This window comes from Pistacia vera, unplaced genomic scaffold (assembly GCF_008641045.1).
Source record: "Pistacia vera cultivar Batoury unplaced genomic scaffold, PisVer_v2 Contig892, whole genome shotgun sequence".
In the NCBI taxonomy this organism is placed as follows: domain Eukaryota; kingdom Viridiplantae; phylum Streptophyta; class Magnoliopsida; order Sapindales; family Anacardiaceae; genus Pistacia; species Pistacia vera.
This window is the reverse complement of record NW_022196770.1, coordinates 40,046-66,788: the sequence shown is the minus strand read 5'-3', so window position 1 is coordinate 66,788 and position 26,743 is coordinate 40,046. Positions and strand designations below refer to the sequence as shown.

Genomic DNA, 26,743 nt, shown 5'->3' with positions numbered 1-26,743 from the left:
CTCGATGTACAATCTTTGACTTTGACTCCTCGTGAAGATATGCTAGACCTCTTGCGGTTCCTAAGCATATCTTAAATTGAGTGGGCCAAATCAAGATGTACACCCTATTTCCTGCATAAATGGGGCATAATCATGAAGAACTTTTAAGAGGTATAGAAATTGAAAATTGAGGTATCAGGAATATAATTCCAAGAATGATTTGGAGCTTTAAAAACATTGACAATCTACTCTAGAAAAACATGTTGCTTGCTCTAAGAAATTAGCTAGCTATTTTTGTAGTTTTGATCTTCTTTAGAGTTGTGATGTTGTCACAAAAGGCATACTACAAAGCAGAAAAATAATTCTTCTTTAAACTTGGACTGGTTAAAATACTTAAAAGTCATTAAAATTGTATTCGTACTGCAGATTTATAGTAATAAGTGACCGTACAAGAAAGGTCCCATGTATAATGTTTCAGTTGCTTGCGAGAAACCAGATAGAAAAATTGTAAACCTAAGTTGATTATGAAGTAGTTTCCTCATACCAATAATGCTTGATCAGGCTTTTTTTCATGATATTCAAAAACAAGAGGTGCCTTGTTCCTTCCATGCAGCATCCATACAATTTCACAAGATTGCGATGTTGCACTGCAGTTATGGCCGCAATCTCGTTAATAACTGATTTTTCCCTGGTGGGATCCTTGTGAAAGTTGCTTCACAGCTATCACCCTTCCATAAGAAAAGCGTACCTGTAGTGCAGATTTAACAACATAATCATATCACTCCTTGGTGAAATGCAAAACTAAAACCACCTAGTTTTCTGTTATATTGCTATCTATGACCACGCATTAGATATAATCCATGCAACCTAAGATCCAATAACTATCTATAACATGTAACTTCTAAATGTAAGACATAAAAGTTACCTTAATAAACGTTCCAAATCCTCCCTCTCCTAGCTTATTTGATACGCACAGTCTTTTGTTCCAGATTTCAACTCGCATAAGTGAAATTTTGGTAGGTCCTATTCCAAGTAGTACTACATATTGAAGCAAGACAAATGATTACATAACCTTGAAAGACTTGCAATAGAAGAGAGAATTCACAACAGAACTTTGCTATCTTATGAAACAACTATGCTAGCCCAATTATCATTTGTAACAGAGATATTATAAATCCAGTATTATGTTTAGGAGTGCTAAAAATAATTCAACACTTCTGTTACAACCATATTCTGAATCTACTTTCATGGAGGCTTAACTTGAGCAGAAGTGAATAATGCAAATTAATTGATTTTCAGAGGATTTTAGATTATGCTATTACTGTTAATCTATTGGGTCCTCTACCTTCCGTATCATTTGTCTTCTCCCCCCCAACCCCACCATATTCTAGTTCTTCTTTATCAGTGAGAAGTATCATACACAAATTACATATTTATATGATTCATCTAAAAGAAGATTCGAGAGATCACATAGTCTACCTGGAGTGAACTAGAGCTGAAATTAATGGTCTACTAACGTGGACCGGTACACAGCAGGTCCCTTTACCAGCCCAAAATAGTGAATCTCAAGATGTTATCAGTCACCTTAGCATCAAAGCTTCTGCAATTGCTCTTCTACACCGTGCCTCTTTGTATGTCAAAATCCTTCATTGGGAGTTCTCTACATGATATTTAAGAGACAATATATACTTTCAATATAAATAATAAGATTGTAATGTAGGATCGTAAAGGACAGGGTATGTTTACAAGATCTCCAAATTACAATTTGATGACCGAATGTTTACCTGAATATACACATCCAAAACACTTCTCAAGACTCCCCATTTTCTTGAGGTTCGACTTGATAATTATTTCAGTGAAGAACAAAAGCTACATTGTAAACCCATTCTCAAGACCAAGTCCATAATATGAGTGACCCAGGGGATTGTCTGCTGTCTGATAAAGATCTGGTGTTGTAGTGTTAATCACTTTGAGCTGGATTTAGGAGTGTGTTAAATTGTCCTCAGAAAACAAGCCCAATTACTAAGTGCCCATTTTTCAGATTTAACACATTAAAAGAAGCTCCACATGTCGGCTTCCTACACATATTGCGACTCTCAACATGTACCACCACACTTAATTGCTAACCTTGAATCTGCAAGAGAAAGATAAAAGCCTAATGGAATATTAATCTGAATACAGCAAAGAATCAAACAAAATTTGAGAATAATAACTTCCAGTAACTTAATACGAAGACCATCGCTAAATCAAACTATAACAGCTGCACACATATTTATAAGACATGGAGCTTGATGGAGAACTATTATTTTGAAAGTTTATGGCCAATGCATACATATAAAACAATAGAGTTAACAAAAGGAAGGAGAAACAGAGAATCATTAGTTCAAATGTTTTTGAAATTCAGATCTAATGATGAAAAGAAGAGCAATAAATATATCATTAATATATACCTACTAAATGATGAAGAAGAAGAAAGATTCATTAGTCATAACTAATTTTCTGTCAATTTGATGATCTTGCCATCGAGTCGAATGTACGGGATATAAGAAATCTTGGACCAATCTTCACCTATTTCCCGTTCGTATCTTTTGCTCAGTTTAGGACTGTCTTCAATTGCTAGTTCTCTTAAAGAGATGAGACTATCCATATCCTTGGGTAAAGATGACAAGTTTGGGCATTTCCTAATATCAAGAACTTGAAGTTTTTGCATCAACTCTGGTAGTGCCTTCAAGTTGGAACAATTTAGAATGACCAACCTTTCCAAAGTGTTAGTGGAACACTGAATAAGCCATTGCAGGAATTCCACCAATTGTGGTAATTCTCTTGTACAAAGATATCGAAGGTGAGGCCAAGTGCTAATGAGTTCTTCATGATTGTCTTGCTTTTCCAATCCGATGCTCAAATCAAGATTAAGCCTTTCACAACCAAGCAAACAAAGATCTTCTAATGAACTTAGGCTTCTCACACCACATGGTAATGAGATAAGTCTTGGACATTCAGAAATCTTTAGAGTTTTAAGAACTCTTAGGTGACCAATATCTTCAAACAAATATTCTAAATTATTGCAATTGGAAATCCCCAAACGTCGAAGAGGATTCAAGTAACCAATACCATTGGTTGGTAGATGCTTTTGTATCGTAGTTAAGATGAGACATCTAAGACTAATTAAGTACTTTACATCTCTTGTTAATGCTTTTAATTCCTTACAATGCGATAGTGATAGAAATTGCAAATTTGCAGCTTGTAAATGGAACTTGGGAGTTCTTTTATTTTCGGGTTGCTTCTTAGATCAAGATCTCTCAAATACTTCAAATTACCAATTTTTTTAGGCACTACTTCAATATTTGAAAATGCTAAGTCTAACATCCGCAAGAATTTGCACCTTGAGACGATTAATTCCAAAAATGATTGGCTAATACCAGTACTTTCACGAGTAATTGGATAAAAAGTAATGCTTCTCAGATGACCCAAGTTAGGTGAAATGTTTGGAACATCTATTATAGTGCACCAACAAAATGAAATGATAAGTATCGATGACTTTTGGTACAAATTTGGTTAGTGGATATCACTATTAAGCTCTCATTTCTCATCAATGATGTGGCAAGATCATGCATGAGATCATGAATTTTAAACCAGTACACATTCCCATAAATTTGTTCAATATCTTGGAAAAAAGATCTCAACATTAATTCTTTTATATATTGCATACCAATATTTTCCAAATCTTGATTTTCATTGTGGGATTGAAGAAGCCCATGGTCCATCCAAAACTAAACCAAATCATCACTATCAAAGTCATAGTCTTTTGGGAAAAGGGAACAATAAACAAAACATTGTTTCAAGTGAGGTGGAAGATGATTATAACTTATTCTTAGAGCATTTAAAATGTCATTTTCTTTTTGATCCAACTTCCAAATCTCATTATCCCTCAAATTTTTCCAATCTTGTTCAGAAGTTGAGGAATAAAGTAGACTTCCTAACGCTCTTACTGCCAATGGAACATCTCCACATTTTTTTACAATATGTATTCCAATTTCCACAAGGTTGGGATGTTGCTTTTCTTGCCCTTCTTTAAATGCATTTTAACAAACACTGACAAACAATCATCAAGAGAAAGACCTTTTAACTTGTATTAGGTATAGTGCCCATAATTGAGGCAACACGATCACTACGTGTAGTTATGATAATTTTACTTTCACTAACATATTCTATCAATAAATTTTTTAATTCAAACCACTTCCCATAATCTTCATTCCAAACATCATCCAAAACTAATAAATATTTTTTATCGATTAAGATATCATGTAGGATCTTTTGCAATTGGTCAATACTCTTGTCAATATATTTTCGTCCAATTGCAGATTCGATGATGTCAATTAATAGTTTTTTCAAAACAAACTCACCTGACACACATACCCACATTTTCAACGTAAAATATTCGTCCACCATTTTATCATTATATACCATGTAATGCCCCACTTGAGGTACGTACTTCAGATTTGTTGTATGGCTTAAATGTTTATTGATTTGGTTTTAACTGAGTTTGTATGTTGAGTTAGTTGAGTGTTTGCCTTAAAATTGGTTGAGTTTTGAGGAATCTTAGAATTTCAATCTTCGCCGCGGCGACGTTGGCTTGAGTAAGACGGCGTCGACTTTGTAATTTTTCGCCGGGGCGATGGAAGTTTCTTCGCCGCGGCGACGAGTCAGTTGAAAATTCTAGAGAATTCTTCCTTTGGGGCACAATGACCATTTTACCCCTAATTAGTAGGAAAAGTGGGGAGTAAAATGTAAGGAAATTTCATGGAGAATAGGTTAGTATGGGGGGTGTGAGTGAAATGAATCAAAAGATATAGATGGAATTTCCAAGAAAGAGCAAAGGCAAAATGGGAAAGAAAGGTTATAATATGAGCTAAAAAGGGTTAAGTGTAGAGAACCCTTCATTGCACCCCTTTCCACCGCCATATCCATTCTCTAACTCTCTGAATCTTCCATTCAATTTTCCTAAGATATCTAAGGGGTTTAAGAGAGTTTTTGAGCAATTTTGAGTAGAGAGTTCATCTAAAGCATCCTAAGGTAAGGAGTCTTGCTTTAGATGTGAGTTTTGCTTATGGTTTTATTAAAGTCTTATATTGTTATTATTGTTCTTGTTGTTGTTTTAAGTTCAAGAGAGAAGACAAGACAACAAGGGGAAGGAAAAGTGGTAGAGAAGTCACTTGTTCACAAGGTAAGTAAATCCAACCCAAGTGGAGATTTAAGAACTCTTTTGAGTAGAGATTTATGTATGCATGTGTATATCTTATGTTCATTGGGAAATTGAGATGAGATGAGATTATAGACATTAATGAGTATTGAATGTATTGGAATATGAGAAGTGTTGAGATTTTATGGTGTTGAGTTGAGTTTGATTGAAGTTGAAGGGAGTTTGAGTAAACCCTATAGAAGTGTTTGTTTTATTGACAGGAAATTAGAAGTTTATGAGAGAGTTTTCTCCCATATTGGGAAGGTTCAAGAAAAGAGAAAAGTTATAGTTTAAGTAGAGTGTTATATGCACATGAGTTGTATGATGAAATGCTTAAGAGAAGCATGAGTAAGAGTAGAAAGCCTTAATTTTTTTGCTACATAGCATAATTGCATCTCATAAGTGCATTAATGAACATGAGTCACATATGTGCATTAATCATGCATTAAATATGCATTAGAAAAGAGAGTAAAAGAGAGTAGAGAAATTGAGTTTAAACTACTTTAAGAGTAAAGAGAAAGAGAGAATGAGCACTAGAGAACAAAGAGAAAAGAGAATAGAGTAGGTTATGCGATGGGGAACCTGTGAGTATGGGTAGAGTATTCCCGCATGTACACCACATTGAAAGAGCAGCATGAGTATGAGAGAGAAGTGGTGTAGGCCGTGAGAGTGCATGCGGATCTCACGGGCTACACCCAAGAGTACCCGAGAGAGAGATTATTCACTCACATGGCCAAGGGTTCCGAATTCATGCATAACCAAGTCCGATCGGCTAGAATAAGTAAAAGTCACGGAAAGTGGGAGTGAGTCCCAGCCGTGCCCCCGGTCAGATGGGGTCGTGACTTGCTAGAGAGAGAGAGTTAATAGAAAAGAGAAAGAGAAACAAAGAGAGAAAGCAAAGAGAATAATGGGGATTGTAAGGAAAGAATTAGAGAGAGAGTTACGGGGATAGATGAGTAGAGGATTTACTTACTGAGCATTGTTTTGTGCTCATCCCATTGTTTCGTATGTTTTTGCAGGATCTAGGTGAGGACACAGTCGGATGGATGTCGGCAAAGCGAAGGGAAATGGCTACACTGGTTACTTTATTGTACATAGTTTTGTATATGACATGAGTTTTGTACAAAGAATATGTATGTTTAATAAAAGAAAAATTTGGGCTCAACTTTTTATACTATTTTACATATATTTTACTATGCATATTTTATAAGAATATGAGTAGAAAGCAGTCATTACATACCAATTTGGCAAGTGTGGTTTTTCCTAGACCTCCAATCCCAACAATAAGAATGACAAAAACAATTTCATGACTATCACTAGGACATAATAGTAGTTTCATAATATTTTTTTTATCTATATCCCTACCAATGACATCTGAAGCATGCACAAATGAGTGAGTTTCCCTCTCCCAACCTATAACATGATTGCTATCAACTTTCTCAGTGAGATTAAAACTATCCTTATCAGCTGCTATTTTTGCTAACCTCTTTTTAATCCCCTTAATTTCATGCCCCAAAGTAAAATAGAAAGCAACTGGATTTGAGGATGAAAAGAAGTGGCATACCTTTCTTGTAATGCCCTGACAATTCACAACTTGCTTGCGCAAATCTTCCACTCAATCTCGTCAAAAACATCTTCAGGATCGTAGCAAATCTCCTTAAGCTTTCCTAGCCAAACTTTTAGCTTCTCATTGTGGATCTGTTTGTCCTCAGCATCTAAGAGAATAGCTTTAATAGTGGTTAAGGTGTCAGCAAGCTCTTGTGCATCGTTTTTGACACCCCATGCCAAGCCCATTTCACTGGAAGCAAGGGATGACAGCATACCCAAGACTTTCTCAGCAATAGCAGAGACGATAGTTTAGGAATCAACCATATCATTAACGATAAAGGAAAGTTTCGATACATTCTGAACGATAATGAATACCGATTACCGACTGAATTTAATGATTTCTCCAAGATAAACAAACAGTGTCCAATTTTTAAATCTTAATACTTAAAAGCTAAGAAAACTAGAAAAAGCGTAATAAAGATCCCAAATCAGGAATTGTATGCTTGAATTAATATAGAGATTGGAACTTTTATAGGTCTATATCCAAACCTTACAACCTGCAAATACAATACAACATTTCATACCACAAAAATCACATCCTAAATTACAAAAATTCTATCGATCACTGTAATCTTACCATGTATAGCGGCAAATTCTTGAAATTATACATATTGCTCATACTTCCCATATCCAAAATTTCCAAAAGACATTCCAAATATGCTAGTTGCAAATGAGATATTACAGGAACAAAATGAGATATTACAAGAACAAGAAATATAGTGAACTTTTTCCTCTCTACATCTAGTACCATACGATGGTCATCAAAATTATCATCCAATGTTTATTGGTATACGAGGATAACTTCACAACATTACAAGTCCTACGATAGTTTGGAGGATAACGATCAATAAGTTAACTAGCTGCACGGATTTACTGGGCAGAAGTAGCGGTATTATACACTCAGCTTCAGCGAGCAAAGAAATTTCTACCTCCCCTCTGCTATCATGTCACTGAACCGAGCAACATTCACTGGAGAGAGCAATGGATCAACTCCAGGGCTATCATCAATTGCATTTTCACATTGGCTCTTCTTTCTGCTGTAACTTCTAGTAGAAGAGGATGTAACAATATCTTTGTTCAAAAGGTTATTTGTTGTGTCCTTAAAATCCCAATCAGCCAAACAACTTGGCTTTGAAGTAACAGTTTCCACTTCGATCTCTCCAGCAAGCATGTTAATGATGCGTGACATTGGTGATGCTTGACTGCACAATAGAGCAACTCCAATTATTCAAGAGCTTCGATTTCATTGAACTCTACTAAACTGGGATGTATCACCCCCAAACTTTGGTTACTTTCATGAAGACTCCAGGCCTAGAAATATAATATAGACCATACAAAAAGCATGAGTTTTTGCATTAAGGTACGTTGGAGAAAGCAAAAAAAACAAGTAAAAATTCAAGTTTATTCTCTTTGCCTTTTCAAGAAGATAGATCTTTTCCCTGTCCAAGCTAGTATCAGAGTTTGCTCTTCCACTCATAATCTCCAAAGCAATAACACCAAAACTGAATACATCAGCCTTTTGNATTACAAAAATTCTATCAATCACTGTAATCTTACCATGTATAGCAGCAAATTCTCGAAATTGTACATACTGCTCATACTTCCGATATCCAGAAATTCCAAAAGACATTCCAAATAAGCTAGTTGCAGACAAGATATTACAAGAACAAGAAATATGGTGAACTTTTTTCTCTTTACATCCAGTACGATGGCTATCAAATTCATCATCTAATGTTATTGGCATACAAGGATAACTTCACAACATTAAAAGTCCTACCATAGCTTGGAGGATAACAATCAATAAGTTAACCAGTTACATGGATTTAGTGAGCAGAAGTAGCAGTATTATACACTCAGTTTCAGCAAGCGAATAAATTTCTCACTTCCCCACTGCTATCATGTCACTGAACCGAGCGACATTTACTGGAAAGAGGAACGGATCAACTCCAGTCTCCAGGGCTATCATCAGTTGCATTTTTACATTGGCTCTTCTTTCTGCTATAACTTCTTGTAAAAGAGGATGTAACAATATCTTTGCTCAAAAGGCTATTTATTGTGTCCTTAAAAACTCCAATCAGTCAAACAACTTGGCTTTGAAGTAACAGTTTCCACTTCGATCTCTCCAGCAAGCTTGTTAATGACGCATGACATTGGTGACACGTGACTGCACAATAGGCAACTCCAATTATTCGTAGAGCTTCAATTTCATTGAACTCTACTAAATTGGGATCTATCATCCCCAAACTTTGGTTATTTTCGTGAAGACTCCAGGCCTAGATATATAATATAGACCATTCAAAAAGCATGAGTTTTGGCGTTAAGGTACATTGGAGAAAGAAAACAAAACAGGTAAAAATTCAAGTTTTTTCTCTTTACCCATTCAAGAAGATAAATCTTTTCGCTATCCAAGCTACTATCAGAGTTTGCTCTTCCACCCATAATCTCCAAAGCAACAACACCAAAACTGAATACATCAGCCTTTTTCGTCAAGTGTCCATGCATTGCGTACTACGGTGCCAGATAGCCACTGCAAGAAAACCCAAAAATAAAGTTTGGATGTACAGATTGCTCTAACGGTCATTCTTATCAATACTTGTATGTTGAGTGTTTGAAATACTCGCAACAAAATCTACTAGATATTTTGAAATACTCAGCAGCTCATTCTAAAATGGAGTATTAAGGAAGAATGGTAGTTAAGGAATGATTGAAGCAGCTTACCTGGTCCCTACAACTCTGGTACTGATGTAAGTGTTAGTGTCATCACACAGATTTGCCAATTAGAAATCTGATATCTTTGGGCAGAGTTTTGCATCAAGTAAAATATTACTCATTTTGACATCTTGATGTATGATCTTTGGCCTAGAATCCTCATGAAGATATGCTAGACCTCTTGCAGTTCCCAAGCATATTTTGAACAGGTAGGCCAATCAAGATGCCTCTCCCTTCTTCCTGCATAAACATAGCTGCAATCATAAGATCTTCCAAGAGTTATTAACGTTGATAATTGAGGAATCACCCACAATTTATCTCCAGAAATGACTTGGAGCTCATTGAAATAATGTCAATCAGCTCTTTGGAAATCCTTTGCCTACTCTTTTGCTCAGTGAGCTAAATTTGTAGTTTTATTAGGGCTAAATTTGCAGTTTTGTTATAACTAGATGCATTTTACAAAGCAGTGCAAATATTTCTCTTTATATATTAGAACATTTGAAAATCATCACAAATGTATTTTGTACTGTAGAATTTATTGTTTATAATTGATAGTAAATCATAGGAGAGAAATCACATTTACTAATTTGGAGTTGCTTGCAAGAAAAGCAAAGTAGAAAATTTTAAACTAAGGTTGATCATCAATTAGCATCCTCATACCAAACAATACTTGATCAAGGCTTTTGTTTTAAAGATAAACAAGGAGGAGCCTAGTTCCCCCAATGTAGCAACCATATAATTTCACAAGACTGCGATGTTGCAATGCAATTATGATAGTGATCTCATTAACAAACTTATTTTTCCCTTGGTAGGATCCTAATGAAATTTGCTTCACAACTATTACCCTTCTATCAGAAAGTGTACCCTTTAACAACAGATTTATTAATATAAATCATAGTTGCTCCATCCTTGGTGAGTATCCAAAAGCTAAAATTCACCTAGTTTTCCAGGACAAATCATTCTTTATGTCACATTGTCCACCTTCCAAATTGATTTCATGCGATTTGGAGCAGGGAATGGACACGTGAAATCTCCACAGCGTCTGGCAGGTCTGGCATACGCTTACCATTCTGACAAGAGCAACTCACATTCTCCCTCACGTGATCTCCCATGTCAGCCCTAGATTTCCCAGGCATAACAATCTGGATGGCTGGACTTGAGTTGAGAGGAGGACTGGCTAGATCGGAGTTCAAGGGATGATCGGCAATGAGTGACATCGGTGACGGTGACAGACTAACAGTTAGTGAGAGAGAGGAGAGCAGGTGCGACAGTGGCAGCTTAATGTGAGAAATTGAGAATGAAATGAAATGAGATCGACGGTTACCCACAAGTACATGTGAAGCAATTTTTTTTTTTTTTTTTTGCGAGTATCCGCGAGTACCACCTAACCCACAAAAAAGGGTGATTCGGGTACTGTTCACACAATTCTAAACATATTAATCGATATCTATTAGAATTATTCAGATATGAAATGATCCGCGGGTACAATACCCATTTTGCCAGGTCTTGATACACCATTAAGAGTGAGTTAGGGATTTGTGCAGCTTAAGAAATAATTACTTAAATCTTAAATATCTCAACTAAAAGGTGTTTAGTAAATTAATTTCAAAAGTTGGATTTTTATATTAATTACAAAAAAAAAAAAACACCAAAAAAACCAAAAAAACACTTATAAACAAATTTATACTCTAATTTATTTATAAATTATTTTTTAATTAAATTAATAAATATAATTAAAAAAATTAGAAAATCCGAAAAGTGGTGGATGAATGCCCTCGCTGGTGCCAATAATGTTGCAAATCCACCCACCACAAAAATGAATTCATAAACAGTTCAGTTTTGATGGAATTTTCAACTTAATTTTGTCACTCTTTATTTAGCTTTCTCCTGAACAGCTTTTAAACAAAATAGAATTATATTTTACTAAATGGGGTTCACTACAATCTGAAAGCTAGCTATTGATAAATTAGTAAAGTTTAATATTTCTTAAAAAATAATTAAAACTTATTTCCATTCTTGATTCAGCATCAGCCACTCTAAGCAATAGCGTAGAAGATGTTGGTGAAAGGTTGAAAAGTGGACATGATCAAAGTTAGAGGAGCTGCTTGTAATTTCACATATGTCATTTACAAGCAACGGTGTCGTTTTGCAATGGTTGTCTTGTTCACTTCATTAGCTCACTATTAGCTACTTTACTCTTTCACTTCAGTTAACTTTCTCTCCTTCGAAACTCAGTGTATATAAATCCCTAAACATTGTAATCTCATCGCTTTTTACAGATCAATAATATCGTATCCTTCTTTTCTTCATTTTCAGTTTCTTTCAATTTCTTTCAGTTTCTGTTATGGTATCAGAGCCAAAGACTAACATCAATGGCAAGAATTTCTAGAAATTTCAGCTCTAACGAGACCTCAGTGAAGATGTTTGACAGCTCCACTTCAGTTTTCTCATCTAGTCTTCAAGTAGTCAGTCCAAAGCTAACAAGAGATAATTACAGAGATAATTATTACTTCTGGAGATCGCAAATCCTATCAGCTATTGGAGCTTATGATCTTGAAGAACACTTAACAGGTCAAGCTCAATGTCCTGAACCTCTTATTGCTTTAGATAGTTGTCTTGAACATGAGCTAGGTGAAGAAGGAATTAAAGAAACCCTAGGCAAAGAAAGAATTAATCCAGCTTATGTAACTTGGAAAAAAATTGATAAGTTTCTTGTTACGTGGCTTCTTGCATCAATTTTTGAATGTATATTCAGTGTTGTGTCCAAATGTAGATTTGCTACTGCTATCTAGTTCGCACTTGAGACTGAACTTTTAAGTGATTCTAAGGCTAGAGCCCTACATTTAAAAAATCTTTTACAAAATACTCAAAAAGGTAACATGAATGTGAATGAGTATGTTAAAAAGATGAAGGGAATTGTTGAGAGTCTATCAGCAAGTGGTCAAATCATTTCAGATGAAGACTTGCTCCAGCATGTGTTAGATGGCCTGGGACCAGAATTTGATGCAGTCGTTGTCAATCTAACTTCTAGAATTGAATCGAAGTCTGATTCAATTTCATTACAGGAGGCATAGTTTTTATTACAAAAATATGAACTGAGGCTTGAGAAGTTTAACTCCATTGATTTTCTTCATAGTTCCATCAATGTTGATGCTCTTAGTAATGTCCATAACAGATCTGTGTTCCCAAATACTATGTTGATGCCATCTGCTCATACTGGTTCATCAAAGGAAGCTCCTGGACCTCTTAATCAGTTGACCTCTCTGCAATATTCATTACCAGCATTACCACAGGTCTATCACTCATTAGCTTCTTAGAATGCTCAACACTATTCACTTGATTTTGGAAACCAAACTGGTGCCTTCAATAGTACATTTTCTTCTTATCGACCTACTGGATTTGTTGGACATGGCAGAGGTCGCAGTAGAGCTAATGGTAGAGGGAAGCCAATTTGTCAATTGTGCAGCAAGATTGGACATACAGCACCTCAATGTTACCATCGGTACAATGCCAACTATAACGGAGCACCACCTCAGTTTTCTGGAAACCAGTCTGCTGTTGGTACTGGTTCTAATATGTTCCATTCTGGGAACACATATTCTGGTGGACAAAACCCTTCCTTCTTGAATGTTGGCTATCCGAATGTTGGCACATCTAATGGAAGTCAGCAGCAAACTTATGCTCCTTCCACTCAGTTTGGATCAAAGATAAAAAATTAAAGAAAACGGAGAAAGTTTGCAAATCTTAACAAGAAAGTTAAGTTCTTAAGATTTCCAAGCTCTTTTGGGAGAGGCCTAGAAAGTAGATTGCGGCAAGCCTCTCTAGCACATGAAAGACATAATTATAACAAAATCAAAGTCATATACCAAAAATAATCATATACAAACTAAACTAGGCTTTGAATTCAAAGGGTATTTTTCAATACTTACAAATACTTCAATTGAGATAATTATCCAATAAATGCAGGCAAGGGACCAGTGAAATAATTTCTTTTGATTCTACTGTAATATTAAACAGAAAAACTAAATCAAATCTAATATAATGTCCACTAATTAGAAAACGATAAAGGTCAAATTTAACTTATACAAATCAAAGGCAGGGAAATGAATGGGAAAATCCATAAAAATTTGTCAGAAATTTCAAAGCCACTAGTTCTTCTGGAATTACTCCTTTTATTTCCTGTGCAAATACACTCTTGCAAAAAATAAATACAAGTTTCAATCATAGCTCCTCAAATTTGACCCGATTACAGATGCAAACTCTCTTGGCTTAGGAAAAGTACACTTAAAAGGATAAATTGCAAACACAAATTTAGGGAAAGTTTTAACCAAAAGTTAAGATCCCTCAAAAGCATTAGAAATAATCTACATAGTATAGCACAAACAGTTCAATAAAAAGTTATGAAGAACTCAAAAATCAATCCCAATAACACAAAATTAAACCAAAACCCAATCTCAATCTAAGTGAATATAATCTGTCCATGCTTGAACAAAATGTGAAACAAGTTAATATGAAAGTGTTCCCTACACAGTATAGCACAAATGGTTTTGAGGAAATTTTCAACTTAATTTTGTCCCTCTTTATTTGGCTTTCTCCTACACACTTTTAAACAAAATAGAATATATTTTGCTAAAGGGGGTTCACTTCAATCTAAAGCTAGTTACTGATAAATTAGTAAAATTTAATAATTAATTTGTAAAGTAAAATACACAGATAAAAGACATGGAGAGAGAGAGAGAGAGAGAGAGAGAGAGAGAGAGAGAGAGTACGTACCTTCATTAGGGTCAGTAATTTGAGTAGTGGAGTTGTGAAGTACGAAGAGAAAGATGAAGCAAAAGTGGGAAAACCCTAAAGAAAAAAGTAGAATTTTCACTTTCAAATTCATGTTTGTGCCTTTACATGAGAATGGTTTCTAATTATATTGGCATTTATGTTAAAGCCAATCAGTTATCCATGAAAAGACTATAAACTATTCTTCTTCTAAATAATTATGATTTACGTTAATTCCACTTTTTTAAAAACCAGACCTAACTGGCCGGTCCAACCGGTTGAACCGGAAACCGGTCACGTATTCGGTCCGAGTCAACATTAAAACCGTCATTATACATTAAACTGCGTTAACCCGATCAAAACCCGGATAAAGTCAATGAAGCAGACAAACCGGTCTGATTACAAAACCTCCAACCCTACCCAATCGCACTACCGCAGCCCATTCCATCGATTTCCTTTCTCTGTTTCTCAGATTCTTCTCTTTCTCAGTTTCTCTACTAAAATTTCTCAGATTTCTCAGCTTCTCTTCGAAAATTTCTCCATTAAATTTCATTGATGATTTTTTTTTCTATAAAACGTATGCACATCTTGTGTATGTACAGGAAGAAAATGGAAAACAAAAACGAAAAGGAAGACTTAGATATAATCGATTACAAGATTGAAACTTGCGATCAAGAAATTGAGTCTTTAAGGCTGGTGCGTGTCCAGGTAGAACCTTGACTCCACCAGATCTTCATCTTCCACAGTTGCTTGTATATAGCTGTTAGTCTTCAGCTTCAATTGGTTCTGGTCAGCGAAATATGTTGAGGAGGGGAACTGACTGAGTATTGTTTCCACAGAATCAGAGTTTTGGTGTTTGAGATGAAGAAGTTGAGTCATCAGAAGAAAAAAAACAGGGGATGTCATGCCCATTGATTAGCCATTGGTTTTGTCTGGTAATGGCATGGTATCGATGCTTAACCTGTTTTGTTTTGGTTTTCGAATTTTCCAATGTTTCCCAAAACCAAAGCATTGGCTTCCTGGAAATGTTGCAGTTGTTTTCCAAGGCCAGTTGTATTCCACTACTTGGTCATGGGCCAATTTAAGTCTCAATTGTTATAGAATGGGGCTGAAACTATATTGTATCTAACATTTGGGCTACACAAAAGCCCAAGATCCTTTAATTCTATTGTTTGAGAAATTTCATACTTCTTGTTAAATGGTTAAGGATTTGATGGAGGAAATTAAAAGATGGTGAGAATTATTTGTTGTATGAAGTGTGTTCCAATCTCATTCCAACCAGTGGCCTTTTGGATAAAGTTTTTTAAAAAATGTGTTGACGTCATCACACATTATGATGATGTCACCAATCCAACCGGCGGTCCAACCGGTTAGACCGGTTGAATCATGACCCAGCCAGCAGAGCGGGTTGCCCTCCAGTCCGGTTTTTAAACCAATGGTTAATTCTCTTGCTATTAATTCCAAATTCCAAACTTCAGACATCAATGCTTAATACACCTGCTTAATACATAAAGAAGTAAATGTACAATTCCTTTTGTCAATTGATAAAACTAGGGTTCAAAATTAGGTTATTTCAACGCCATTGAATGACATATCTAGTCCAAATTAAGAAACTACAACGTGCCCCTGCCCTGACAATGTGAAAACATTCTGAATTTAGAAACTTATATAATACAAAGCCATTGAATGACATAACTACTCCAAAGAAATTATTCTAGCATCTATGACTAGGTGACTACAAAAAATGATGGTTACTTCCATGATGACATGTATAAATTACGCTACGCAGCACATTCCAAAACAAGCTACAATGGAAGAAAGGTAATCAAGAAATGATTAAAGGAGTTTACATGGTCCTTGCAACTCCTGTGCTGATGTAAGTTTTCTTATCATCAACTAGCTTTGCCAATCCAAAATATGAAATCTTGGGACAGTGCTTTGTATCAAGTAAAATATTACTTACTTTGACATCTCGATGTACAATCTTTGACTTTGACTCCTCGTGAAGATATGCTAGACCTCTTGCGGTTCCTAAGCATATCTTAAATTGAGTGGGCCAATCAAGATGTAACACCCTATTTCCTGCATAAATGGGGCCATATCACAGAAGAACTTTTAAGAGTTATAGAAATAGAAATTGAGATTCGGAATAATAATCTCCAAGAATGATTTGGAGCTCTTAAACCATTGACAATCTACTCTAGAAAAACCTGTTGCTTGCTCTAAGAAATTTAGCTAGCTATTTTGTAGTTTTGCATCTTCTTTAGAGTGTGATGTTGTCACAAAAGGCATACTACAAAGCAGAAAAATATTCATTCTTTAAACTTTGGACTGGTTAAATACTTGAAAGTCTTAAATTGTATTCGTACTGCTAAGATTTATAGTTAATAAGTACCGTACAAGAAAGGTGACATGTATAATGTTTCAGTGGCTTGCAAGAAAACCAAGATAGAAAATTGTAAACCTAAGTTTTTATGAAGTAGTTTCCTCATACCAAATAATGCTTGATCAAGGCTTTTGTTTTCATGATATTCTATAACAAGAAGACTGCCTTGTTCCTTCAATGCAGCATCCATACAATTTCACAAGATTGGATGTTGCACTGCAGTTATGGCAGTAACTCGTTAATAAACTGATTTTTCCCTGGTGGGATCCTTGTGAAAGTTGCTCGTAGCTATCACCCTTCCATAAGAAAGCGTACCCTGTAGTGCCAGATTTAACAACATAAATCATATCTACTCCTGGTGAAAATGCAAAACTAAAACCAACCTAGTTTTCCTGTTATATTGCTATCTATGACACGCATTAGATTAATCCATTGCAACCTAAGATCCAATAAACTTCTATAACAGTAACTTCTAATGTAAGACATAAAAGTTACCTTATAAACTGTTCCAAATCCTCCCTCCCCTAGCTTATTTGATACGTCAAAGTCTTTTGTTCCAGATTTCAACTCGGCATAAGTGAAAGTTTTTGGTTTAGGTCCTATTCCAAGTAGTACTACATATTGAACAAGACAAATATTACATAACTTTGAAGGACTTGCAATAGAAGAGATGAATTACGCAACAGCTTTGCCTATCTTATGGAATACACTACTGCTACCCATTTTTATCATTACACAGATATATTATAAATCCAGTATTATGTTTCAGGAGTGCTAAAACATATTCAACACTTCTGTTACAACCATATTCTAGAATCTACTTTGCTTAGATGCACAGGGCTTGAGCAGAAGTGAATAATGCAAATTAATTGATTTTTTCAGAGATTTTATAGCTGTTATTCTGTTAAATTCTATTGGGTCCTCTTACCTTCGTATCATCTTTGTCTTCTCTCATCTCAGAAAAACTAAAATATCAGTATGACGCCAAATCACAGAGGACTTATACCATCACCAGTCTAGTTCTTTTATTCAGCGAGAAGTATATCCAAATTAGCATATTTATAGTAATTCATCTAAAAGAAGATTCAGAGAGATCACATAGTCTACCTGGAGTGACATTGAGAGCTGAAATTAATGGTCCATAACTACCTGTGACAGGTACACAGCAGGTCCCTTTAGCAGCCCAAAATAGTGAATCTCAAGATGGTTATCAGTCACTTAGCATCAAAGCTTCTGCAATTGCTCTTCTACACCAGTGCCTCCTTTGTCATGTCAAAATCCTTCAATTGGCGAGTTCTCTACATGATATTGAAGAGACAGTATTATACTTTTCAATATAAAAATAAATAGATGGCATTGTAATGGTAGGATCAGTAAAGGACACGAGTATGTTTCACAAGATCTCCAAATTCAATTTGATGACCGAATGTTTCCTGAATATACACATCCAAAACACGTCTTCCAAGACTCCATCATTTTCTTGAGGTTCGATCTTCATAAATTATTTCAGTGAAGAACAAGCTTACTTGTAAACCCCATTCTCAAGACCAAGTCCATAATATCTGAGTGACCCAGGGGATGTCTTCCTATCTGATAAGATCTGGTGTTGTAGTGTTAATCACTTCTGAGCTGGCGTTTTGAGGAAGTGTGTTAAATTGTCCCTCAGAAAACAAGCCCACATTACTAGTGCCCATTTTTCAGGATTTAACACTTAAAAAGCTCCACCATCGTCGGCTTCATACACTTATTGTCGACTCTTAACTATGTACCACCACACTTAATTGCTAACCTTGAATCTGCAAGCGCAGATAAAAGCTCTAATATAATTATCTGAATACAGTAAAGAACCAGACAAAATTTGAGAAGTACTTTTATTTTAATAACTTCCACTAACTTAATACAAAGATCATCACTAAATCAAATATAACAGCTGTACACACAGTTATTAGACATGGAGCTTGATGGAGAACTATTATTTGAAAGTTTATGGCCAATGCATACATATAAACAATAGAGTTAACAAAATGAAGGAGTAACAAAGAATCATTAGTTCAATGTTTTCGAAATTTAGATCTAATGATGAAGAGAAGAGCAATAATATATCATTAATATTTACCTACTAACTAAGGAAGAAAGAGATTGATTAGTCATACCTAATTTTTGGTTGATTTGATAATCTTTCCGTCTAGTGTATCCGCGGGATATGAGCATCTGGCAATCATCATCTTCTGTTTCTTGTTTGTATCTTTCACTCAATTTAGGACAACCTATAATTAGAAGTTCCTAAAAAAGATGAGACGATCCATATCCTTGGGTAAAGCTACAATTCTGGACACTTCTCAATACCAAGAACTTAAGTTTTTCCATCACTCTGGTAGTGCCTTCAAGTGGAACAATTTTGAAGATACAACCTTTCCGAAGAGTTAGTGGAACACTGACTAAGCCATTGGGAATCCACCAATTGTGGTAATTCTTCTATAAAGAGAAATCGAAGGTGAGCATGTGCTATGGAGTTCATCATGATTGTCTTGCTGTTCCATCTTATGCTCAAATCAAGATTAAGCCTTTTACAACTATCAACCAAGATCTTCTAATGAGCTTAGGTTTCTCACACCATGTGGTAATGATATAAGTCTTGGACATTCATAAATCCATAGTGATCGAAGACCTTAAGGCAACCAATATCTTCAAACAAATATTCTAAATTATTGCATTTGCAAATCCCCAAACATCGAAGAGAATTCAAGCAACCAATACCATTGGTGGTAGATGCTTTTGTATCGTAGTAAACAAGAGACGTCTAAGACGAATCAAGTACTTTGCATCTCTTGTTAACACTTTTAATTCCTCACAACCAAATAGTGATAGAAATTGCAAATTTTGCAACTTGTAAATGGAACTTGGAGTTCTTTTATTTTAGGGTTGTCCTAGATAGAGATATCTCAAATGCTTAAATTACCAATTTTTTAGGCACTATTCAATATTTAAAGAACGTAAATCTACATCCGCAGAATTTGCACCTTGAGATGATTAATTCCAAAAATGATTGGCTAATACCGTACTTTCACTAGTGATTGGACAAAAAGTAATGCTTCTCAGATGACCCAAATTAGGTAAAATGTGTGGAACATCTATTATAGATGCATCAACAAAATGAATGATAAGTGCCGATAACTTTTGGTACAAATTTGGTTAGTGGATTTCACTATTAGCACCCATTTCTCATCAATGATGTGGCAAGATCATGCATGAGATCATGAATTTTAGACGTGACAAATTCTCATTAAATTGTACAATATCTTGGAAAAAAGATCTCAACATCAATTCTTTACATATTGTTTACCAATATTTTCCAAATCTTGATTTTCATTGTGCGATTGAAGAAGCCCATGGGCCATCCAAAACTGAACCAACTCATCATTGGCAAAATAATTGTCTTTTGGAAAAATGGAACAATAAACAAAACATTGCTTTAAGTGAGGTGGCAGATGATTATAACTTATTCTTAAAGCATTTAAAATGTCATTTTCTTTTTGATCCAACCTCCAAATCTCATTATCTCCAATTTTTCCAATCTTGTTCAGAATTGAGGAATAAAGTAGACTTCCTAACGCTCTTACTGCCAATGGAACACCTCCACATTTTTTAACAATTTCTATTCCAATTTCCACAAGGTTGGGATGTTGCTTTTCTTGCCCTTCTTTAAAAGCACTTTAACAAACACTAACAAGCAATCATCAAAGAAAGACTTTCTAACCTGTGTAGGTATAGTGCCCATAATTGAGGCAACACAATCACTACATGTAGTTACCATAATTTTACTTCCACTAACACATTCCATCAATAATTTTTTAATTCAAACCACAACCCATAATCTTCATTCAAACATCATCCAAAACTAACAAATATTTTCATGGCTTAAGATATCACGTAGGATATTTTGCAATTGGTCAATACTCTTGTCAACATATTTTTTTGAGTTACAAATTGGATTTTTCAATTATAGTTTTTCCAAAACAACTCATCTGTCACACATACCCATATTTTCAACTTAAAATATTCACCCACTATTTTATCATTATCACTAATTTGGCAAGTGTGGTTTTTCCTAGGCCTCCTATCCCAACAATGGGAATGATAGAAACATTTCATGGCCATCACTTGACGTAACAGTAATTCATAATCTTCTCTTTATCTTTATCCCTACCAATAGCATCTGAAGCACGCACAAATGAGTGAGTTTCCCTCTCCCTTTCCCATCCTATAACTTGATGCTATCAACTTTTTCAGTAAGATAAAATTATCCTTATCAGCTGCTATTTTTGCTAACCTCTTTTTATCTCCTTAATTTTATGCCCCAACGGTAAAACGGAAAGCAATTGGATTTGAGGATGAAAAAAAGTGCCGTACCTTTCTTCCACTGCTTTGAGTATTCACCACTTGTTTATGCAAACCTTCCACCTCAGTCTCGTCTAAAACATCTTCGGCATCGTAGCAGATCCCCTTAAGCTTTGCCAGCCAAACTTTGACCTTCTGATTATGGATCTGTTTGTCCTCAGCATCTAAGAGAATAGCTTTGATAGTGGTTAAGGTGCCAACAAGCTTTTGTGCATCTTTTTGGACACCCATGCCAAGCCAATTTCATTGGAAGCAGGGGAGAATAGCTTACCCAAGAGTACCTCAGCAACAACAGAGACGATTGTTTCGGCCATATCTTTGAAAGAAAGGAAAGTTGTAGGATTTTGTGTTTGTGAAGTGGTGAAGTTGAATTGTTGTATGAAATAATGATTGGCGTGCACCTGCATCTTCTTGAATTAATTATTGGACCATATGCTGACCAGACGCAATTACATCACTGCTTTGACTTTGACCATGGTTGTCAAATCGGGTATCATATCGTATATCGAAAACCTAATTTTTTGAATTGTGTATCGCGTATCGTATCGTATCGTATCGTAGGATACACCTTTTTAAAAAAATTAATAAAATAATCAAAATTTTATAAAAATTAATATCCTTCCCAAGATTAATTAAAGAATTTTGTGGTATTATTGGCTTTAAATTATGGTATTACATAATCAAAATTAATCACAAAATTAAGAATTTATATTATTTTCTCTCAATCATTCATATCATTTCCAAGCTCAATGATATCTCCACTTATATTATTATTATCATGTAAAATAGGTAACACGTATTCCTCTTTACTTTCTCCATGCAAAATAGGTAAATTTAGACACGTTTTAGTGAACGGGTTGGGTGACCCGATTTCGACCCGAAATTTTTTTGGGCCTTTGGCCTAAATTAATAAAGTCGTATCGATCTATATCGATATTTTTAAGGATACGAACAGATACGTATCGTATCGTAGGATACATATCAACGTATCGAAAGGTTTAAGATATACTCTTTGATACGTATCGTTGGCGGCTTATATCAAATTATATTATATGATACGCATCCAATATCGTAAGATACTAACAACCATGCTTTGACACCCTGAAAATTCCTGGCACATCACATGCAACTTGGAAGCCTGTTTAGCTGTATAAACCAATAGGAATCGAACACGTATGCAGATGATAAGAAAAAGACACGTGGCAGTAACTAGATCACTAACCTGATTATTGTTAAAAATGTAACTTGACCATCTTGGGTTCCACGCCCCACTCTTCCACCGTTGACGTGTTTTCTTAACAAAACTGTGGGGTCATCACTTTTAAGGTCTTGATTGGCTCTTTTTGTGATGATATATGATATCATCATCTTGGGATTAACTAATGAAATTTATCTGTTTAATTGTCTTCCATATAATTTAATAAATTAATTTTATTGAATAATATTATACTTATATTATAGGTTTATGAAACAATTTACGCTCCGTTTGACTTATTATTTTTATCCATATTCTCAATCATATTCTCTAAATATTATTTGGTATATTATTTAAGAAATATTAGTCTATTTTTTTAAATCCATTAAGTTTATTAATTTTATTAAATATCCCCAAAAAAAAATTTAAAAATTAACAAAAACACTCCCACCCACCAATATTTGTCAGATTTCGATAACCATTGCCAGTGATAACCGGAATCTATCACAATAGTCTACACAGCCACAAAAAATGACCGATAATTCACTGATCTGGTATTTTCCAGCCAGATCCACAGTGGATCTGGCCATTAACGACGACCATATCTTTAGCCATCGCTGACGGCCAAAGATGGACATTTGCAGTCGTTGACGGCCAGATCTAGCCGTAGATCTATGGATCTGACCGGAAAAGGCCATATCAATGTCCTACCTGTCAGATTCGATCGGTCTGTGGTGTAACGTAATTTTTCGGCTAGATTCTGACGGTGGTGGCCAGAATCTAGCACTGTGAGTGGTGAGGGTGTTTTTGTCAATTTATTAAATTTTTATATATTTGGGTGTTTAGTTAATTTAGCAAACCTAGGGGGTTTTTATAAATTTTTAAATTTTACCTCGTAATACTCCTTCATTCAACTATCCAATATTATTCTAAAAATTCTATTCAAAATAATAAAACAAACGGACTCTTACATGTTATTTATTTTTTTTATTTTTTTTTTGGAAACTTAATTTTTTTATCTAACATAAGCTCATTAGAATTGTAAAATAATAAATGTAGGCGCTACAAAATTAATAGATCAATGTTTAATTGTATGATTCGAAAGAAAAAAAAAAAAAAGGATAAATTACATTTTCTCACATTATGTTTCATAAAAGAACTATTTCATCCTTATTAGTTTCAGAATATAACTTTCCCTTATTAAAAAGAAAAAGAAAATAGTAGATTATAGGGTGCTGGCAATTGAGATGAAATTCTCTGTGATCGTCAGTAATATTTCAGATGAAATTGTCTTCAAGAAGTTTCCATACAATAAGAATGCTCCGCACGGTAAAAAGCTGAGGGGACATCATATTAAACAATGATGTTTGAATGATGTGCAGACAAATCACTGTATAAATAATGTAGTTTATCTCTTGATTTCATAAAAAATATGAAGAATTTAATAATTTTGTAACTTATACGCACTTCATTATGTTAATCCAAATTTTTACTAAAAGGTTAACCTTTTATTGAAAATTCTCACTTGAATAATTAAAAAATTTTCTCAATCAAACAACTATTAACTAATGATAATAGTTTCGCTCTACTTCAATAAACTCTATTCTATAAGCTTTACCAAGTAAGCTCTTCTAAAAGCTTCTATATTTTCATACAGTACCAAACAACATCTTTATCAATGAAAAGGATAAGAGAAGAAATGAAAGGGATAAGACGAAAATACTAATATAAAAAGGATATTAATTATTTCAATGCTATATCAAATAAATTAATTAAACGAAATACTAATATATCACTAATGTCAAAGTTTTCAATTTTTCTGAAAGCATTGAAACGAACAGAATTAAATGACCTCAAGAATCATATGAAAATTGCTATTTTTTCCCATATCCAGAAGTTCTAAATAGGCTAACTCCAGATCAGATATAAAAAGAACAAGAAATATGGTGAAATTTTCTCTTTGCATCTAGCAGGATGCTCATCAAATTCATCGTCAAATATTGTTGGTAACAACTAAGTTCACAACATTATAAGTTCTACAATAGTTTCGATTTGAAAATGCTGCCAACATCAATAAGTGAGTGTTTCGCATGGATTAAGTTGGCAGAAGGAGCAGTACTATTCACTTGATTTCAGTGAGTCAAGAAATTTCTAACCTCCCTCTGCAATTATGTCACCGAACCGAGTGACGTTTACAGGAGTGAGCAGTGGTCAACTCCAGAACTAAGATCAGTTGCATTCTCAGAATGGCTATTCTTTTTGCTGTAACTTCTTGCAGATGTGGATGTATCATATCTTCGTTAAAAAGCAGTTTGTCGTATCCTTAAAATCCCAATCAGTCAAATAACTTGGCTTTGAAGTAACAGTTCCCACTTCTATGTCTCCAGTGAGCATGCAAAGAACGCGTGACATGGTGGCCGTAATGCTGGTGATGCTGAGTGCACAACAAAGCCACTGCTATTACTCGAAGAGCTTCGATTCATAAGCTCTGTTAACTGGGGATCTATCAACCCAAACTTTGGTTACTTTCATGAAGACTCCAGGCCTGGAAATAGATATAGACAATTCAAAAGAAATCGTTTTTTCTCAACTAGGAATCATAGAAGAAGCAAACAAAATTAACAAATCAAATTTCAAATTTATTTCCTTACCCATTCAAAAGATAAATCTTTTCACTATCCAAGTTAGTATCAGAGTTTGCTCTTCCACTGATAATCTCCAAAGCAACAACACCAAAACTGAACACATCAGCCTTTTCTGTCAGGTGTCCACGCATTGCATACTCCGGTGCCAGATAACCACTACAAATAATCAAGTGTTTCTCATGGTTAAAACCAAAAGTCAAGCCTGAATATGCTCTCAAACTGAATTTAATGATCAACCGTATCCCATGTGCCCACTCGCCTTTACAATGTGAAAACCCTGACATTTAGCAAAACTTGAGAATAACAAAGCAACACAATCACAAATCAAGTCCCCCCCAAGATTATAGCATCAATCACTATGTGACATAAAAGATGACACAAATAGTTCTCTCAACATACATGTATTGCTCTCAGTCATATCAATACATGTATGTTGACATTTTGAAATACTCTACAACAAAATCTACTAGGTATGTTGGTAACTTCCAAGACAACATGTATAGAATACATCATATTACTTTGCAGCACATTACAAGTATTAAGGAAGAGTGGAGTCAAGAAATGATTGAAGAGCTTACATGGTCCCTGCAACTCTTGTGCTGATGGGAGTTTTCGTGTCATCATACAACTTTGCCAAACCGAAATCTGAATCTTTGGGGCAGAGTTTTGCATCAAGTAAAATATTACTTGCTTTGAATCTCGATGTACAATCTTGGCCTTGATCCTCGTGAAGATATGCTAGACCTCTCGCAGTTCCCAGGCATATATTGAACCGGGTAGGCAATCAGATGCAAATCCCTTTTTCCTGTAGAAACAATGGCTACAATCATTTAGATCTTTAGGAGTAATTGATTTGGAGAATTGAGGATTTAGGAGCAATGTATCCCAAGGAAAGATTGGTGCTCATTAAAAATGTGAATCCGGCTCTATTGAACTTGTTGCTTGTTCTTATTAGTTTGGCGAGCAAATTTTGTAGTTTTGTGCTTCTTTACAGAGCAGGTCAAATGTTTCATTCTTTAACCTTGGATGCTTTAAACATTTGAAAGCAATATTGTATTTGTACAGCAAGATAAATCACAAGAGAGATATCATATCAATTGCATAAATGTCGCAGCTGATTGCAAGAAAAGAAAAGTAGAAAATTTCTAAACTAAGGCTGATCTTCATACCAAACAATACTTGATCAAGGCTTTTGTTTCAAGGTATTCATAAACAGGAGGAGCCTAGTTCCCTCGATGCAGCAACCATGCAATTTCACAAGATTGCGATGTTGTACTGCAGTTATGGTAGCATCTCATTAACAAACTGATTTTCCCTTGGTGGGATCCAAGTGAAAGTTGCTTCACAGCTATCACCCTTCCATCAGAAAGCTACCCTGTAGCACCAGATTTGATAACATAAATATGTCTGCTCCATCCTTGATGAGTATCCAGGGAAAATTCACGGTTTTTTTGTTATAATGTCAAGCACATCATACCTTACCTACACTACACACTCAGTAACCCAAATTCCTAGTAATTATCTATTGTTCTTAGATATAAAAGATACCTTGACACAGGTCCAAATCCTCCCTCCCTAGCTTATTTGGAGGGTTTAAGTCTTTTGTTGCAGATCTCAACTCAGCATAACTGAAAATTTTTGGTTTAGGACCTATTCCAAGTAACACTGCATATTGAAGCAAGATAAAAGATACATAACATGGAAGGCTTTGCATGATCAGAGATGAATTACACCAGCGGCTTTGCCTATTTCACGAAATATCCTATTCCAAATTTTGGAAGCAGGAGCTCAAATATCATGACCTTATAACAAAT

The 26,743-nt window shown here is 35.0% G+C and overlaps 1 protein-coding gene and 1 pseudogene across 1 annotated transcript; both read right to left on the bottom strand.

The window, feature by feature from the left end:
• Nucleotides 1-7,445: 7,445 nt before the first annotated feature.
• On the bottom strand, nucleotides 7,446-26,737 carry LOC116119535 (annotated as a pseudogene).
• Nucleotides 18,431-21,441, bottom strand: LOC116119531 (putative disease resistance RPP13-like protein 1). Its single transcript, XM_031405470.1, has 2 exons — nucleotides 21,102-21,441; nucleotides 18,431-18,487 (listed from the first exon to the last, which is right to left on the bottom strand). The coding sequence occupies exons 1-2, from the start codon at nucleotides 21,318-21,320 to the stop codon at nucleotides 18,476-18,478; spliced, it is 231 nt and encodes a 76-aa protein (XP_031261330.1). The 5' UTR covers nucleotides 21,321-21,441; the 3' UTR covers nucleotides 18,431-18,475.
• Nucleotides 26,738-26,743: the final 6 nt, after the last annotated feature.

Excerpts from the sequence above, each read along its gene's own strand:
- LOC116119531 (XM_031405470.1), bottom strand. The coding sequence starts at position 21,320 with ATGGGTGTCCAAAAAGATGCACAAAAGCTTGTTGGCACCTTAACCACT.